Genomic DNA, 18,801 nt, shown 5'->3' on the forward strand with positions numbered 1-18,801 from the left:
ATAAGCAGATCAGGCATAGAGGAGTCCAGAAGAGAGGAGACCTTCCGCACAGTTGGGTGAGACATGGTCATGAGAGCCTGAGCCTTTTGAAGGATCGATAAGCATCTCTCCTTCGAAGGATACACGTTTGCCGTGCGAGTATCAATGGAGGCTCCCAGATATTGTAGGCACTGTACAGGAGTCAAGGTAGACTTTGTTTGATTGATGTGAAGGCCCATACGAAGGAGAAGGTTGGAGGTCGAATTGAAGTGTAGTTGAGCCTCCTGACACGTGAAAGCCTTGATAGCCAATCGTCTAGGTAGGGGTAGACGAACACTTTATGCTTCCTCTGATGGGCAGCAATCACAACCATGAATTTGGAGAAGGTCCTGGGTGCTGACTTCAGGCCGAATGGGAGTACACAGTATTGATAGTGGTTGTTCTCCACTATGAACCTCAGGAACTTGCGATGTTTCCTTATGAAGGGAATGTGTAAGTATGCATCTTGCAGGTCTATTGCGCATAACCGATCCCCTTGATGTAGTTGAGGGTAGATCTGGTGTAATGCTAACATTCGGACTCTCTCTCTCAGAATCCACTTGTTTGCCTTTCTTAAATCGTGAATGGGTCTGAACTCGTTCTTGTTCTTCTTTTTGACAAGAAAGAATCCTGAATACAGCCCTTTACCTCTATGTAAAGGAGGAACAGGTTCTACCGCCTGTTTTCGTAAGAGAATGTTAGCTTCTGTTTGTAATTTGAACAGTTGGAATCTTGACTGTTTGAGGTATTGATGGTGGAGGGCTGTTGAAGTGTAGAGAGTATCCATTGCCAACAATATTCAGAACCCAACTGTTTTGTGTTATTTTTTGCCACTCTGCCAAGAAATGTTGAATGCTTCCCCCTACCTGAGTGGGTAACGGAAGAGGGGGAAGATAGGATTCAGGGTTTGGAACCTGTATGCAACTTGCCTCCTTGCGCAGGTTGCTGTCCTGACCTTCCTCTTCGTTGTCGCTTTTGGTAAGGTTGGTAAGATCGTTGGTACGATTGCTTTGTACCGGTCTGCCGGCCCTGATACCAGCTAGGGGTTTGAACCCTCTGTGTCGAGTATCTGCACGAGAAAGGACAGAAAGATTTACGTTGGTCTTTGGGTCTTTCGAGACCAACAGCTTTTAGTGTTTCCATTTTCCGCTTTAATTCGGGCCATCTCCTCGTCTGCATGAGAGCCGAAAAGGGTTGTTCCTGAAAAAGGAAGATTCAGGATATGTTGTTGTGCTTCAGGCTTAAGTGAGGTCAAGCGAAGCCAGGAATGCCTTCTGAGTGCCACTCCGTGGCAATATCCATGTGCAGATAGAAGGGAAGTGTACGCCACTGCACTAATTACTTGATTAGACATCATAAGGCCTTCCATTAGGATCTCATTAAAATCCTCCCTTTTGTCCCTAGGTAGGTGATCTACAAACTGCTGAAGAGACTCCCACAGTGCCCAGTCATATCTGCCCAGCAGGGCTGTGGCACTAGCAGCTTTCATGGAGGTTGCTGCTGTTTTGCATACCTTCCTCCCCACTGAGTCTATTTTACGGCTCTCTTTGTCAGGTGGAACTGTGGATGTTGGAGCCGTAGTATACTGTTTTTCCGCTGCCACCACAATAACAGAATCTGGAGTTGGGTCCGTCCATAGGAACATGGGATCCTGCTATGGAGGACAATACTTCTTCTGCAGTCTGGATGGAGCTGGTTTAATGGAAGAGGGAGTTAGAAAACATTGCATTGCCTGTTCTAATAACTGGTTGATGGCATCAGAGTGGACATTGGGATGTTCAGTTTGAAGCCCCTTTCACCAAGACTTCTTGAAAAGTAGCAATGTCATCAATAGGTGAAACCCTTTGAGGAGGAGAATCCGATAATGCAGGGGAATATCTTCCAGTACTCGTAGAGGAAGTGTCCCTAGTGTGTCTGGAGCGAGATCTCCCACCATGATGTTGGCGATGAGAATGAGTTGAGGAACGTCAATGACTGCGAGAACGGTCCCTCGTATGAGACTTAGGCTGAGGAGACGGAGTAGGAGGAGCAGGCAGAGGTGTAGGTTGATCATCTGGTCGATGAGAAGAAGGCTGAGCTGGTGACCTAGGTGGAGAATATGTCAGGGAATACTCAGAATCTGAATAATACATTAATATCCTCTTTTTCCGAGCTGCCTGAAGTGAGGAAGGAGCCACAGATTCTGCAGAGGATCAATCTTTCCCCCTCGACCTCGATATACTTGTCGACGGCTTCCTTCGACATCGTCTCAAAAGAGAACTTCCTCTTGATGTCAACAGGAGACAACGTCGATCCGAGATTGACGGAGTCTTCTCGACGTCAATCGCTGGTGTCTTCTCGACGGTGATCGTCGGTGATTTCTCGATGTCGATCAACGGTGTTGATGCGACTTCGATCGACGATGGTGAGTCGACGTCGAGTGATGAGACAATGTTCTCGACGGCAACCTCTGTGGTGATGGGTTTCTCGACGATGAACGAGGAGTTCTCGCCGTAAGTTTCACCACCGGTTTCGAAGATCTTCTCCTCGACGTAGAATGTCGACGTCGTTTCGACCTTGAGTCTATGACGAACAGTTCGGTGTTATACCTGCTCTCTATGTCGTAGTCTTCAACGTAGACCGGACCGGCGCCGTTTTTCAGCCCTTATTCTTCTGGGGAGCCCCCCAGAGGCTGAAGACAGAGCCCTGGTAGAGGGCTGATCCTCTCCTCGCCTTGAAGTCCCACCTGAGGACTGGGCCTGCTGTTTTCTTCATTCTTCTGCTCCTTGAAGCTGAATCTTCTCCCTGTCATACAGGGTGCGCCTAGAAAAAGTTTTACAAATGGAACAGGCATCAGAGACGACTCTACCCTGCTCTCTCCCCCTAGAATAATGCGGCGCAGAAACTTTGGCTGGTGTGCAGCTTTGCACTACAAATTTGCACCATGGCAGCTGTAGTTTATAGTAAGAGGGGGTGACGGGCAACGGCGTGGCTGCCAATGCTCTCCATGGCACAGCACACACAAGTGTGAGAGGGAGTTCCTCGAGAGACAGCGTTTACAGTGAGTGGTCACTACACTACTTTAGGGGTGGGACTGAGGAGGCGCCCTACCCAGTGTCCGCCAAAGCTCACTGAGGCTGCATGCAGGCGTAAGTGGGAGCTACCTGGCGCGCAGAGTTTGCAGTAACTACATTCCTAGAAATGCCGGGAGTGACAGGTGCCCCCTGCCCTTATAGTAACCCAGGACATACCACTTCATGAGGGGAGGAGTGGCTCGGTCATGTGTTCCCCTTTCCATAGCCCCGCCCCTATGGTCCACGGAAGCTGCCACAGGTGGCATGACAAGGCCTGGGAGACCCCCTGCTCATCACAAGGCTTTTCACTCACTATGGAGGTTCCAGAAGGGAGGGGCCCTGGGGGCAGCCCCCATGGCCCTGCGTGCACGTGACAGCCCTGGCCAGAAGGATGCCGCACACGTGCCCAGACCACGCTGTGTGTACAGCAGACAACCTGCCTCTCACAGAACGGGCTCCGACCACTGTGAATACAAACGGGGGTGAGGGGAGGGGAGAGTACAGGAGGTGCCAGGAGCGTCTGTGGCACTGAGGGGGCAGAAGGGAGAGAGAAAGGTGTCAATAAGAACATTGAGAACAAAAAAAAACACGGCGGGAGCGCTTCAGGAGAGGATGTAGCCTTGTGGCTAGAGCGGTCGACTTCGAAGCTGGGGAACCGGGTTCAAGTCTCAGCTACGACGCCCATCTCGCCTTTGAATAAGTTAAAGCCATTTGCTTTGCTAATGGTATTGTATAGCTAAGCAAATGGCTTTAACTTAATAAAAGGGGAGACCTATTGCATTTTTAATGCTTGTTTTCATATGTTGTGGGAATGTGCAGAGCTCTAAAAATATTGGGAGGCAATGTCGACCTGTAGGAGGGAAGTGTGTGGGGGTGCAATGGAGCTTTCTGCAAAGTGGTATTTGTTGAACATCTCAGAGGAAAGTGACCTTAGTAGTAAGGAGCGTCTCTGGGTGACGGGATTTATGGTGGCCAAACATGGAGGGCTCCGTGCACTCTGGCTCTGCAAGAATGGACAATGGATAGGACTGCTGTGTGAAGGCTGACAAAGTTGTGCACGAAAGCAGAGGCTGCCTAAATAAATGGACTAAATTCTTGGGTAGGTGGAACAAATGCCTTTTGTGCACACCTCTTGAGTAAATGAACCCTCTTGAGATATCTTCAATGTCTTTCTGTTGAGTGGTTCAGTGGGGTTGACAAGTCGGGAGGGCAGGATGTGTTGAGGGTTTGGAAGCTAAGTTTATGTAGCTGTCATGATGATGAGTAACAGACTCTTTATTGTCACCAAAATGTAATGTTTGTCCTTAAAAATATATAAAATAAAAAAAGTTACCAATTGACAAAAATTCTTTTTTTTCATTTATAACAAATTAGGAATTTGGATTTCCAGACTACTCTAACAGTATTTCGGAAAAATGTTCGTCTGTGCATCCCTCAAACTGTGTTGATATTGAAAATATATTTGTTCACAGATGCAATCAGTGACATGTGACAGCATTAACACCGGACAATTAATTCCCCAACAAAATTTTGTTTTTGAGTGTTACGATTTCAAAAGATTGATAATTCAGTTGCTCCAAATGAGTGTCTCAGTCGTATACAAAAAGAGGCCTCGCTGCCTTCGTGGAAGTACTCCCTCAGGCACGTGCTCTAAGGTTCAAGACTCAGCATGGACACCCTCTTAAATAAGGGGGTGTCTGCAGGGTACCTTTGTTTGGATTCCAGGCTTTGGACGGTCCCTTCACTCGAGCCCACAACTATGAAAGGCACACTTTGGAATACTTTAAAGCACACATACACCTGCAAACAACGTCACACACAGACGCTGAATGTAGGTCACCACGAGGCACTATGTCCACGCACATACTCACTTCTTGCACGGACATACCTTTGAGCCAGAGGATCCTGGGGGCTGGGCTTGCTGCTGGCAGGCAACACAGGGTAACCGACTCACCCTCCAGCAGCACCTGGTCCTTCAACTTGATGTGGAACACAGGGGGGAAGTCTGTGGGGTGAAAGCACAGTAGTAAGAATACACACAAAGGCAGCAACGTACCCACGAGGGGCTGCTGGAGTCATCCCACACTCTGTCCAGTTGTGCTATGGACATATACAGGCTTGCAAACACTGCCCAGGTGTGGAGAACAGGGGATTCCAAAGCCCTTTTATAGAACACTTATATCAGTGCTGATGCCCACAGCCCTGCTCAGACATCCGGCGGAGCTATGCCAGGGTGCCCATACCAAAGGTGCGTAGTCCTCAATCCGCCCCAGGCCTCTTTAATTCGCTGCTAGACCCCCCAGCCGCCTAGCTCACTTTGACAGGTTTCTGCTCTGTCCCTTGGTGACGGATTTTCTGTCTGTCTCTTCCACTGTTTTTCGCCCTCCCTCCACCCCTCCCCCACCGTGGAAGATAGACTGCAGCTTTTCTTCTAATTTACTGTAAGATGACTATCTTTTAAAGATAGGAATATGTAAAACGTGCTTCAGAGGTCATTTCATTTTCTAATGTGATTTCAAAATGTATTATATATATTTTGTATCAAAACATTCAAGTTGAACAAAATGTTGCCTGCATATTGGTTTTCTTTGGGTCTCCTTTGTAATGTAGATGAGTGCAGAGATATTCCGTATTTATGAATAGGGGTGAAGATCTCATGATACAGAAGGGTGACATAAGGGGGTAGGGCAAAGAAAGAAACAATATGTGGCTTTTGAAGCAGAAGGCATGTGTGAAATGAGCATGCGGTGAAGAGCAGAGCACCCTCTTGTGGAAGGCATGTGTGGAATGAGCATGCGGTGAAGAGCAGAGCGCCCTCTTGTGGAAGGCGTGTGTGAAACGAGCATGCGGCGAAGAGCAGAGTGCCCTCTTGTGGAAGGCGTGTGTGGAACGAGCATGCGGCGAAGAGGAGAGCGCCCTCTTGTGGAAGGCGTGTGTGGAACGAGCATGCGGCGAAGAGGAGAGCGCCCTCTTAAGGAAGGCATGCGTGGAACGAGCATGCCGTGAAGAGGAGAGCGCCCTCTTGTGGAAGGCGTGCGTGGAACGAGCATGCGGTGAAGAGCATGTGTGAAACGGGCATGCGGCGAAGAGCATGTGTGGAACGAGCATGCGGCGAAGAGCAGAGCACCCTCTTGTGGAAGGCATGTATGGAACGAGCATGCGGCGAAGAGCATGTGTGAAACGAGCATGCGGCGAAGAGCATGTGTGGAACGAGCATGCGGTGAAGAGGAGTGCGCCCTCTTGTGGAAGGCGTGTGTGAATTCGATAGGGGTGGGCGGAATTTGCGAAATTCACTTTCGCGAAAATGTTCGAAATCTCCGCAAACATGCCGGAAATATCGCGAAGACGCGGAAGTTTTTTTCCCGCCTGTTCGCGGTATTTTTTGCGTGATCGCGGCTCGCCAACTTACCCATGCGGTTGCTCACGGGCACGGCCATCTTGTTTTCACTTGTCCCGCCCGCTCGCGTTCGATATGACGTGCCCGCGTCCTCACGCTCTCGCTCGTGGTGGAGAATGACGTGTTCGAGATCTCAATCTTCTCATACTCTCGCGGTGAATGATCGCGAGAAGAAATACGTGATCGCGCGACAAATGACGTGATCGCACAACAAATGATGTTAATGCGGGCACAAACTGTCGCGATACAGCGCAAATGGCTACCAGCAATCCAACATCTCGTGGAGAACGCGACCGGATCAGGAAAACTTGTCGGCGAACGCGGGGATTCAGGTAAGGCGATCGCGCTCACGCGAGAATGTATTTTTTACAGCACGAGCAAGAAAAAAATTACCGGTAAAATGCAGATTGCGGAAATTTTGACATTTTCGCGCTTTCCGCGGAACACGAAAATGCCAAATTATCGCAATTTCCGCGAGCGGAACGGAATTTTGGCCCAGGCCTAGTGTGGAACGAGCATGCAGAAAAGAGCATGTGTGGAACGAGCATGCGGCAAACAGCATGTGTGAAACAAGCATGCGGCGAAGAGCAGAGCGCCCTCTTGTGGAAGGCGTGTGTGGAACGAGCATGTGGCAATGAGCGTGTGTGAAACGACCATGCGGCGAAGAGCATGTGTGAAACGAGCATGCGGTGAAGAGTAGAGCACCCTCTTGTGGAAGGCGTATGTGAAACGAGCATGCGGCGAAGAGCATGTGTGGAACGAGCATGCGGCGAAGAGCAGAGCGCCCTCTTGTGGAAGGCGTGTGTGGAATGAGTATGCGGCGAAGAGCAGAGCCCCCTCGTGTGGAAGTGAGCATTTGGTGAAGAGCAGAGCGCCCTCTTGTGGAAGGCGTGTGTGAAACGAGCATGCGGTGAAGAGCAGAGCGCCTTCTTGTGGAAGTGAGCATGCGGTGAAGAGCAGAGCACCCTCTTGTGGAAGGCGTGTGTGAAACGAGCATGCGGTGAAGAGCAGAGGCCCTCTTGTGGAAGGCGTGTGTGAAACGAGCATGCGGTGAAGAGGAGAGCGCCCTCTTGTGGAAGGCGTGTGTGAAACGAGCATGAGGTGAAGAGCAGAGCGCCCTCTTGTGGAAGGCTTCGCTTGTGACACAACCTCTGCTGAAAGCAATGAGCGGGCATCAGATGAGCTCAGATACCTGATTCGTTGCGGATGTACTGCCGGCCGACGATGGCGCCATCCTCGGTGAGCAGACTGGCAGGAATGTTGGGCTGAGAGGCCACCACTCTATCTCTCCGCCCGCGGGACAGGCCCCAGCGGTCCCAGCGAGACCGTCTCTCCTCAGCACCTGCAGGACAACGCCGGGGGTTAGCTGCAGCTCACTGCCCACCCATAACAAGCCGCGAGCATGTGTGGGACCTGTACGCCCCCATTATGTATTTCACACTGAATTACAATGCACTCCCAAACATGCATGGGCTGGCTCCAGTGCTTCAAACATGGCAGTAAGTTCTGTGGAAACAGTCGCTCATTACCTTCCTTTCACACATGTTTGGACACGTACCAAAGGAGTAGGGCTGTTCTCAGATACTATGCTTTTTGAACAGTAATCTTGTGCCCCTTACTCAAGTGATGAACACAAACTAAAAGACATTTCTATCCTCTATCATATCATTGGGACAGTACCAGCTCGTGCCATTCATACCCACTCATACACACCTTTCATTCTAAACAGCGCTCTCTGTAGTACACTGGATAGGCTGTAACCTCAGCACATAACTGCACCTAGGCTGCACATCACCACCCAACCACAAGGAGATCACGACAACTCATCCAACAGGGATTAAGAAATCTAATCACCAGCGCATACCTTCTCTAGGACAAAAATGCAAACACAAAGGGGCATATTACCAAGCCCCTATCGCCACCACAGCGTCACTTTTTGTGACGTTGTGGTGGCGATAGGGTCAGCGCCCTATTAACAAGGCAGCGTTAAACCACATAACGTGGCTAAAAGCCACGTTAAGTAGCGTAACGCTGCCTTCGTAATAGGGCGCCTTTCACGCTAAAATTAGCGTGAAAGGGGCGTGCAGTGGGTGTAGCGGTGAGCGTTGCACCGCACTACCCATTCACTTCGACGCTGCAACCTATTATCAAGAGAGGCGATAATAGGTGGCAGCACCGAACTTAAGACCAGGAAAATCCTGGTCCTACGGTGGCGAAAGGAGGAGAAAGGCTTCATTTCGCCTCGTTTTTGCTTTTTCCATGTGTGCTGCCTTGTGCAGAACACATGGAAAAAGCAAAATGCCAAAGTTTGTTTATGTACAGGAAGGTGTTCCTTTAATGCCATTTTGTAACTTACATGTGTGCTGCATGAAGCAGCACACATGTAAGTTACAAAATGGCATTTTATGTTTGTTTATGTACAGAAAGGGACACCTTCCTGTACATAAACAAACCTCCCTGCTCACAGACACAGACACCCTTGCACTCTGGTGCAAGTGTGCCTGCGTTGGTGTTAAGTCATGAGACTCAGCGCCATCGCAGGGGGAAACGCCAACCTGCACCATATTCTTTGTACTATGGTGCAGCCTGGTGTTTCTGGAGTGGCAGTGAGAGGCGTTAACCCCTTCGGTGCTCATGACGGAACGGTTCCGTCATGAGCGTCGGTTGAGCTGTGCTCATGACGGAACCGTTCTGTCATGAGCCCGCCCGCGCAAGAAACGGTCAGCACCGCGGCGGAATTCGCGCCGCATGGAAGGGGTTAAGCCAAGGAGGCTAACACCTCTCACCGCCACTTCCTAGATAAAATGCCCCAAAGGATTTTAAAAAAAGGTACATTTTCATGAGTAAAATACTCACGTCTAAATTCACATCATACATCTAGGAGTACCCTTGCTACTTTTCACAATTTACCATTTCCAAGTGTAAAGTTACTCCTAGATGTAGACTTACATGGCTTCTCTTCCTCAGTTTAGTGGATGGAGTCTGTATAAACGTAATTTATGACTATATAGTTACTACTCATAAATTTAGAACTGTATTTTACGTTTCCCACACTTTGAGGAGACCTCCAAAACCAAGGTGGAGACCACCCATACAGAAGGAAAATCTCCCGATGGAACATAATAGGAAAGTTACATACACTTGAACCAAATCATGTACACTCCTAAATCCAACACTTTCCCTACTGTTGTTTAGATTGGAGGGGAATAGTATATCTACCCCTTCCAAAATCCAATACTTTCCCTGACTTTGCTAACATTGGAGTAGGAATAGTAAGTATAAACTTTCCTAAATCCAACACTTTCCCTACTGTTGTTTAGATTGGAGGGGAATAGTATATCTAACCCTTCCAAAATCCAATACTTTCCCTGACTTTGCTAACATTGGAGTAGGAATAGTGAATATAAAGTCCAACACCTTCCCTACTCTTGTTTAGATCGGAGTGGGAACACTTAATCTAACCCGTCCAAAGTTTACCACTTTCCTTACGGTTTCTTAGATTGGAGTGGGAATAGTAAATCTAACCCCTCCAAAGACCAACACGTTCCCTACTGTTGATTAGATTAGAGTGGGAAGAGTAAATTTAAGTCCTCCAATGTCCAACACTTTCTCTTCCTTTGCTTACGTTGGGAGAGCAAATAGTAAACCCTACAAAGCCCAACACGTTCCTTCTTTTTGCTTACATTGTAATGGAAAAAGTCCATCTAACCCCTATGAACCCCAAGAGTTTTTCTACATTTTCTTAAATTGAAATTACAGTACTTAATCTGACTCCTTTGTATATTCATAAAGCTTTATTTCGACATCCAGTGTCATTAAAGCAATAAAAAGAAACATTTAAAAAAACAAATACAGGGTCATTTTGTCACACGACAATGCGCTAAAAGATGATATGGTACTGAGTCCCTCCAGGTACTCCGCTGCCCCCTCAGTATAGACTACAGTTACCTGGTTCCACTTTGGATGGTTAAAACAGTCATATCAGTAAAAACATACAAACTGTGGAATAAAAAGGGCAAAAAGGAACAATTAATCTTAGATGCAGTCAGGTGGCGGGATACAACCCCCCATGAGCCTTATAAAAAGATCCAACCCCGCACAAGATAAACATATATGATGTTAAAAGTAGAGAAGGAAAAAGTGCATGTGCACATCATATAGATTTAGGGCTAGTGAGATGAGCCAATGGGCCTACAGTAATTTAGTGTCAACTTGTTCCGGTAATTATAAGTGCAGTGCGCTAAAGAAGTGATATGGGGCCATATGTAGGTAAATAATATTTACCGATTCATAAATACCGAATTTTACCGAATCGGTATTTATGAATCGGTAAGTTATATGTAGGTAAACATTCCGTAATCATTACCGATTCGGTAATATTCGGTAATCATGAATCGGTATTTACCGAATCGGAAATTCAAATCCACATGACTTGATGAATCAGCCAATCCTGTGCAAACTAAACCCCACCCAACCAGGAAGTGGCCACACCCAGGCAGGTGCACACAATCAACAGACTCTGGAGAGGCTGGGAGTGCAGAGGAGAGGAACAGAGCAACTGCCTGATTCAGCACAGGAAACTGCAACAATGTCCAGCCAGGACACAGAGAGGAATGGAGGGGAGAGGAAGAGAAAGCTGAAATTCAGCCAAAAGGAACTGCAGGTACTGGTGGAGGAGGTGGTAAAGCAGCACCAGAAGCTATTTGGGAAACAGTCACTGCAAGTGCCTGAATCAGAGAAACGGAAAATCTGGCTGGGGATCCAGGCGCAGGTGAATTCCATGGGAGTGACCCCCGGGACATTGATGTCCTCAAGAAGCGGTGGTACGACATCCGTATCATCACGAAGAGGAAGATGGCAGAATTGAAAAAAGAGGCCAGCCGGACAGGAGGTGGACGCAACAGGGCACCAGCCTTGACAGAACTGGAGGAGCTTGTGGAGACCACAATTGAGCCAGAAAGCATCGTGGGGATTGGGGATGCTGACAGCTCCGGCAGAGCCGCCACCAAACAAGGTAAGACGCTTGCACAGCAATGTGGCCCCCCCTACCCCTATCCCAACTCCCCAAATGGGCAATGAGAATCCCACTCCAGTACAGGTGTTAGTGCATACTAGCAATGCATCATGGGAGATGTAGTCCCTGAAACCCCAAACATGATACGAATAGCACAGAATAATAAGGCATGTTACACACAATAGCGAGAAGCAGGCAGAGGACAATGAGATACTGTTTCAGAAATGTATTGTGATGCCAGCAATTCTATGCTTCAAGTACACTTAGCTGATGTTGCATTTCTGTCCACAGGCACTACTGCGCACAGAACTGCACATGAGAAGGGAGAGAGGGCACACCACAAGGACAGCGCGGAGAAGGCCACCACCAGTTCAGGCCAGGGAACGGCAACACAGGCAGCCTCACCACCACAGCCAGCATCGCCACCCCAGCCAGCATCGCCACTCCTGCTGGAGTCACCACCATCATCACCACCTGCAGTGCACAGGTCGAGGAGGCGTGCTGCTGCCAGGTTGTATGTATCAGAGTCATCATCTGAAGACTCGAGGGGGGCGGAAACGTCCACTGTGCCCCTGGATGTTACCCATGCCAGTGTGCCCTCCGCCTCTGAGGGAGCACACACAGGTGGCAGACGGCGTCGCAGGGCTCGGCTGCAAAGTCCACCTCCCCAAGGGGAGGGCCATGGAGTCTCCTCAGGGCTTGAGGCCACCATGGTGAAAATTCAACGCATACAGGCAAGGGCAATGATGTCCGTACAGCGCCAAATGCGTGGCCTCAATGACACATTTGTTAACATTGACAGGGGCATCAGCGCCATGGCAGAGGGTATGGTTGAGATGGCTGCGGGCATGCGGGACATGTCCCAGTCCGTCATGCTGCTGTGCTCGAAGTTTGATGAGGACAGGGCAGTACGGCGCCGGGGACATCAGAGGAAAGACCAGAACACAAGGGCAGTGAACCGGCTGGCAACTGCAACTTCGCTGCTCTGCAGGCGCTCGGTGGCAATGCAGGAGGGCCTTGCGCACTGCAGCACAGACGTGTCAAGGGGGATGGTGAGGGTCACCAGTGCACTCGAAGTGCTGCTCACCAGCCAGTCTGCCACAACTGGCGCTGTGGATGCTGGGGACAGCGAAGATACGACCAGCAGGAGCAGCATAACCCCCCCTGTCCCAGACACACGGAGGAGCAGCAGGCGGCAAGGTGCTGCCACTGGTCCCACAGCCAGTGAGGACGCTCACTCAATGCCATCCCGCACTGGAGCGCGTGGGCGCAAACACTAATGCGTCACGAAATACCATGACACTATTGGGTGAAGTAACCCTTGACTCACAAATGTTTATTACACAATGTTGATGGGACAGGTTTTCCTTTGTGTTGTGGCGTAGTGCCGCATGATTAAACTACGTCATGGCATCCAACTACTGGCTGTGTCCCCTTACTCACTCAGAAATAGTTGCATGTGATCTCTGCCCGTCTCACTCTCCCATCTGTTGCTGTTGCCACTCCTGCTGCGTTGGCCTCTGGCTGTGCAGAATCATCATCATTGTCCTCAAAATATGTCATTTCGACCTCTGTACCTCTCTTCGTGGCAAGGTTGTGCAGCATTGCACAAGTGGCAATGATCTTGCAGCAGATGATGGGTGTGTACTGGCGTGCACCTCCGCTTTTGTGGAGGCAGCGGAACCTGCTTTTCAATAGTCCAAACGTGCACTCCACCACATTGCGTGTAGATTTGTGTGCCACATTATATCGTCTCTCACTCAGGGTTGATGGGTGTAGGTAGGGAGTGAGGATGAATGACCGCACGGCATATGCACTGTCGCCTAGGTGAGTAAGAGGGAACCATCAGTCACATGCCTCAATACACTATAAGTTGCACTTAGTATTAGGGAACGTCACTGTTACTTACCTAGCAGGTATCCTTCTCCAAATTCTCCGGCAAGCAGTCGTGTGTAGATCCCACTGTTCTGGAAGATGAAGGAGTCGTGGGTGCTCCCAGGAAACTTCGCTACGATATCAGTGATGATGTTCCCTGCATCGCAGATTACCTGCACATTGATGGAGTGGGTGGACTTTCTGTTCCTGTAGATGTGCTCAGTGGCTGCTGGTGGGCAGATTGGAATGTGTGTGCCATCAATACAGCCTATGACATGCGGGAACTGTGCCATGTGGTAAAAGTCTGTCTTGGTCTTCTGCAGTTCAGCCTGTGTGTTTGGGAAGCTGATATAGTGGTGCATTCTCTGCATCATGGCATCAAGGGAACATCCTGAAGAAACGGGACAGGCAACTCTGGGATACACCGCCCACTGCAGCTATCACCCCCTGGTAACTGCCAGATGCAAGTAGATGTAGGCTGCAGAGCACCTGCACATGTGGTGGTATGGCATGCGCCCTTCTTGTTGGCTGGTCCAGGAGTGGGTGCAGGTCCCATATCAGGTCCATGATGGTTTGTGGGTGTAGCCTGTACCTTTCATGTATCTCAGCCTCAGTCTGTTGAAAGAGTGTGATGCGCTGTCTGTAAATGCGTTCCTCACGTCTCCAAATCCTCAGACCTGCTGCCTGTAGACATAGGCGCCTTGCAATCACATACAGAGCGGCCATGGTGTCCACGCTGTTGCATTTTGGGATTGCTTGTATGCACTGTTGATGCTTACCACCTGCTTTCAATCTGTGTTAATTACCGACTCTAAATTACCGAATTTCATGGATTTCTTAAATACCGAATTTACCTACATCTCTTTTCTCTTTTTACCACTTCATATTTACCGATTCGGAAAATATGTATTCGGTAAATATGAATCGGTAATTTTGAATTCGGTAATTATGAATCGGTATTTACCGATTCATATTTACCGAAAACTTTTTTTTGGCCTCCTACATCTCAATTGACTAAATACCGGTCGGTAACGGGATATTTACCGAATTTCGGCCGTTACCGACCGGTATTTAGCTACCTACATATGGCCCATGATGTGTGGTCCGTCCGGGAACTCTCCTACGCCCTCAGTATAAACTGCGGTTACCTGGTTCCACCTTTCTTTTTTAGGAACTTTATACACGTTTTTATCAATAAAAACATATAAGTAGTGCAATAAAAAAAGCAAGGGAAAAACAACGTGGCAATTCATCTTGGGTGAGATCGGGAACGTGATACGGCCCCCCAAAAGCCTTATAAAAAGATCCTACCCTCCATAAGATAGCAGCACATGAGTTTATTAATAGAAAGAAAGTGTGTGTGCATCGCATATGACTTTGGGACAAGGAGAATCAGCCATAGAGCCTCACAATGATTGGATGGGACGAGCTTCGGCAGAGTGCTGTGCCGATCCTGGCCAAAGCTTCTGTCTGATCCGCCATGCGTTGCCTAGAAACTTTGCCACACAACATGCACAGAAAGGTCTTGGATCGGTCCTGAGAATGCGGAAGGCAACCTGGTAGTCCCGTGTTCCCAGTTGCTGGCACAATGGTTTTAGCCATTTAGCTCTCGGGTGATTAAAAGCCGGGCAGGTGAACAGGACAGGGGCAACACTTTCTAGTGAGGCCTCGCAACAAGGGCAATTCTTTGATGTTTGGTTGCACGAGTGTCATTTTGCTGTGATCTCACAAACAAGAAGTGTGCTGAACCTGAAATAGATGTATAACATCTAGTCCGTGGAACCTGAAAAGCGTCTAAAAAGGGCTCTAGGCATCTAGTTTGTTTGTGGAGATAGAATTCAGCAGTTATTCTGCCTAGGTTCGGTTTACAGCATTTTTGGCGGTTCACCCATTCCCAATAGCGGTGTGTTAGCTCATCTTTCATGGGTGGCTCTTGATTATCCCAATGCGCTTTGAGGGCCAAGGCTAGCATCGCTTTTCTAACATAAGAGATCCAGCCTATTTTGCCACTAGTGTCTAATCGTATCACCTCGGTGAGGGCCTTGGGCGTAGGGAAGGAGATTCGGGGTTGGCCTAATGCGAGCCCAAAAGAGGAGCAGGCGCAGCCTCGCTATATCGCCAATGGACAGCCTGCCCATGTCGAGCATTAGGGTGGTGAGGGGAAAGGATTGGGGCAGCATCACCAAATCTCTGAAAAACTTGTACTCAGATCTGCAGAGATCGTGAGTTTTTTCCGGTTCCCATAGCTCTGCCCCATAGAGTACTGCACCTACCGCTTTGGCTTCATAGACTTGGAGGGCCGGACTTACTGGTCTACTGTGGGAGAGGTAATGTTCCCTTCCAAATGCACCCACCACTCGTTTGCTAGGTGGGGTTTCCATGACAATTTGTCGGAGAGACGGACGCCAAGATAATCAAAGGTGTCCACCCTTTCCAGGGATATCCCACCTAGCAGAGGGGTGCTCCTATAGGACTTAGGGGGATTGAAAGCCATACATTTGGTTTTAGAGGGTTAATATCCAACCCCTGGTCATCACAGTAGAGATGGAACCTGTTGAGTAGTCACTGCAACCCCGCTGGTGTCTTGGACACCAGCAAGGTGTCATCAGCAAATAAAAGGGTCGGTACCTTGTTGCCACCCCCAGGGTTTGTGCGTCTGCAGGAACTTCCTGGAAGAAGCTAATCACCCCATTCATGTAAAGAGAGAATATGGTGGGGCCCAAAACACAGTCCTGCCTGACTCCCCTATTAACTGGGATGTGCTCAGTCAATTGTCCCCGTGACCCCCATCTAACCTGTGTATAGTTTCCTTCGTGTAATCGGATCAACAGATTTCAAATAAAAGGCGAAATACCCATGTTCCTTACGGACGACCACAGTTTGCTCCAGGGGACCAGATCGAAGGCAGTCTTTAAATCGATGAATGCCAGATAGAGACTGCCCTTGCTGATCGCTACCACCTTCCAATAAATAAGTAGCAGGCGGAGCACCTGATCAATGGTTCCTGCCTTAGGCCTAAAGCCGACATGGTACTGGGAAAGGATGGCATTAATATATCACCATTGCTGGATCCTCTGCAGAAGGACTCTGCCAAAGACTTTCTGCAGAGCATCAATCACGCTAATGGGCCTATAATTCGAGGGGTCCTCTCTAGGGCCTCTTTTGTAAATTGGGACCACCTCTGCGCTTCTCCAAGACCCAGGTACGGGAGCCCGCTAGCTATGGCATTTACCTAAAGGAGGATGTATCGTGCCCAGTTCGGGGTATCTGCAGGAAATAAATACCTCGGAAGGCCATCCGGTCCTGCTGCTTTAGAGGGCACTACTCTGCCTATTGCAGCCTCTATCTTGATGTGGACGACAAGCTCATCATTGCTATTAAGTCCAGAGGGAGCTGCAAGCTCCGGGGGTGGGGGGGGGGGAGGGGGGTTGGGCATAGGCTCTGGTGTTGAGTAAAGGCTCTGGAAGTGATTTTACCATTCCTGGCCTGTGATATGGTTTGGGGGCGAACGTGCACCCAGCTTCATGCCCCATGTCACTAGGGTCTAGAATAACTTGGTGTCCTTGGACGAGCTTGCTTCCTTAAGTTGTTGCCATCTGCCTTCCTCCCAAGCTATAGGGGTTTATGGTCACCTTCTGTGGTACTACCCATGCTCATGTCGATCAAATCACCCCAGAGCCGCACATCAAGGAAGATGAACGTAATCAGTAAGAGATGGGCTACTGGCTCTGTTATATGTGTTTGCGCCCTGCTTATCTGATGATGTTCTGCCGTTGGCTGCCCCAAGACTAAACTCTACAGTGAGGGCGTTAAGTTGGAGCGCCAGCTGTGTCCATCTTTTCACTGGTGGAAGATTTAATAGGGGAACTGCCCATTTAGCATCATCGTCCTTGATCCCTAGGAGGTCATCTTTATCCAGGGGCTCAAAGGTGCAGTTAAAAGCACCTGCTACAACTACTCTAGCGTGGGGAGGGCAGGTAGATAAACTCTCTTCCAGTGTTGTAAAGATGGGTGACGGTCTGCCCCCTTTGGTCCCCCTTAGATAGACATTGAACAGATTTATTGTGACCCCCCCCCCCCCAAGGCCTCTAATGCTAACCCCCAGGATGTCAGGGCTTGAGCTAGCGAGGCTGGTGATTTGACAACACAGACCGATGCTCGACCAGTTGTTCAAACCCCCAGACGGACGCCCTCTTCCTCTGGTTGTCGCTGGTGAGCAAAAGCAAAACATAACCTGGTTTATGTAGGGGTACCAGGCTCCAGGTCTCCTGGAAAATACAGATGTCAGCACCCTCAATTTGATCGTTCCAGGGAGGGAATGACATTTTGTTGCTTAGCCCAGCCACATTCCATGATATTACCTTTAGCTGTTTGTGAATTACAAGGTCATATACATCGTTTTGGATGGGAGTGCAGTGACTAGATGGAACATATGCAAGTGATTGGTTGCTAGGGCATGTTCAAGGGTCTTCTCACACCTCATCACTAATGCGAAGAGAGGGGCTGCTTATACCAACTATCCCCCAGTTACTGTCCTCCTTGCTCTGAGGTGCCGGCTGCAAGGCCGTCGCGCTGGTAGAATTAGTTAAGTTGTTAAGTGAGAAGGTGTATGGACCAAGATGCCGCTGTACTTCGCTGGGTAGTCAATCGTTGGTCCCCAGAGAGGAACCCTCCGCTAAATGGGGGAACAGGTGGGGAGCTAGCTGTGTAGCCTGGACACAAGTTGGAAAGCGCTTAAGCTGAATGGAGGAGGTGTCCGGGGGGCAGGTGCGAAATTTTAAGGCAATAAGATTTTCTGCCAGATTAGCCCCGTTAAGAGTAAGCTCGATGGAATCAAATGGCTGCCCAGGGGAGGTACATCTCTGGGCCCTAAGTATGTCGTCGCGGATTACCGAACGACAGCCCCTGACGTGGTGTATCCAATGGATCGCTTTATTGGTCAAAGAATGTTCACCCTCGGGGACCCTTCGCTTTGCCTATGTTGGGGACATTGACCATATAAATTATCTGGGCATTTGGTACATGTGGAGGGGCCTGGTGGGCCATCTGATGTGAGCCACGGGGAAACAATTGCTGGTCCTGGACATGGGGCGGAACAATAAATCTTATATACTGTCAGATACCTGCACGGCCACAACATTATGCAGGATGTTTTGAGGGGTGTTAAAATTTTTAATACGGTTGGCAGTGAGTTTGGGTAAGACACGATTGTGGGCCGAGGTAACAAAAGGGGGATGGATGGGGCAATGGGGGGTGGGGCCCCTACCGTGGGTGATGGCCTAGTGTGTCTTGCGGTGATCGAGAATGGGCTGCAAGTTGGTTCCTGGCATAGGGATGCCATCCTGCTGACGAGGCCGGCCATTATGCACTGATGATTTAACAAGGATGGTGAGGTCATAATTACCGCAGCGCGCTCAGCATGATAGTCTAAACGTGATTGGGCA

At 49.2% G+C, this 18,801-nt stretch overlaps 1 protein-coding gene across 3 annotated transcripts in view; it reads right to left on the bottom strand.

Annotated features, from left to right (window-relative positions):
• The window catches only part of SPEG (striated muscle enriched protein kinase), a 1,671,639-nt gene that overhangs the window by 313,915 nt on the left and 1,338,923 nt on the right, over positions 1-18,801 (bottom strand). For all 3 annotated transcript variants that reach the window (XM_085650107.1, XM_085650106.1, XM_085650108.1), the window contains 2 exons: positions 7,661-7,810; positions 4,960-5,076 (listed from right to left, as the gene is read on the bottom strand). In XM_085650107.1, coding sequence (XP_085506233.1) covers positions 4,960-5,076; positions 7,661-7,810 — 267 coding nt within the window. The remainder of the gene's footprint in view (positions 1-4,959; positions 5,077-7,660; positions 7,811-18,801) is intronic.

The sequence above is a fragment of the Triturus cristatus genome, chromosome 3_2, assembly GCF_964204655.1.
Source record: "Triturus cristatus chromosome 3_2, aTriCri1.1, whole genome shotgun sequence".
Classification (NCBI taxonomy): Eukaryota; Metazoa; Chordata; class Amphibia; order Caudata; family Salamandridae; genus Triturus; species Triturus cristatus.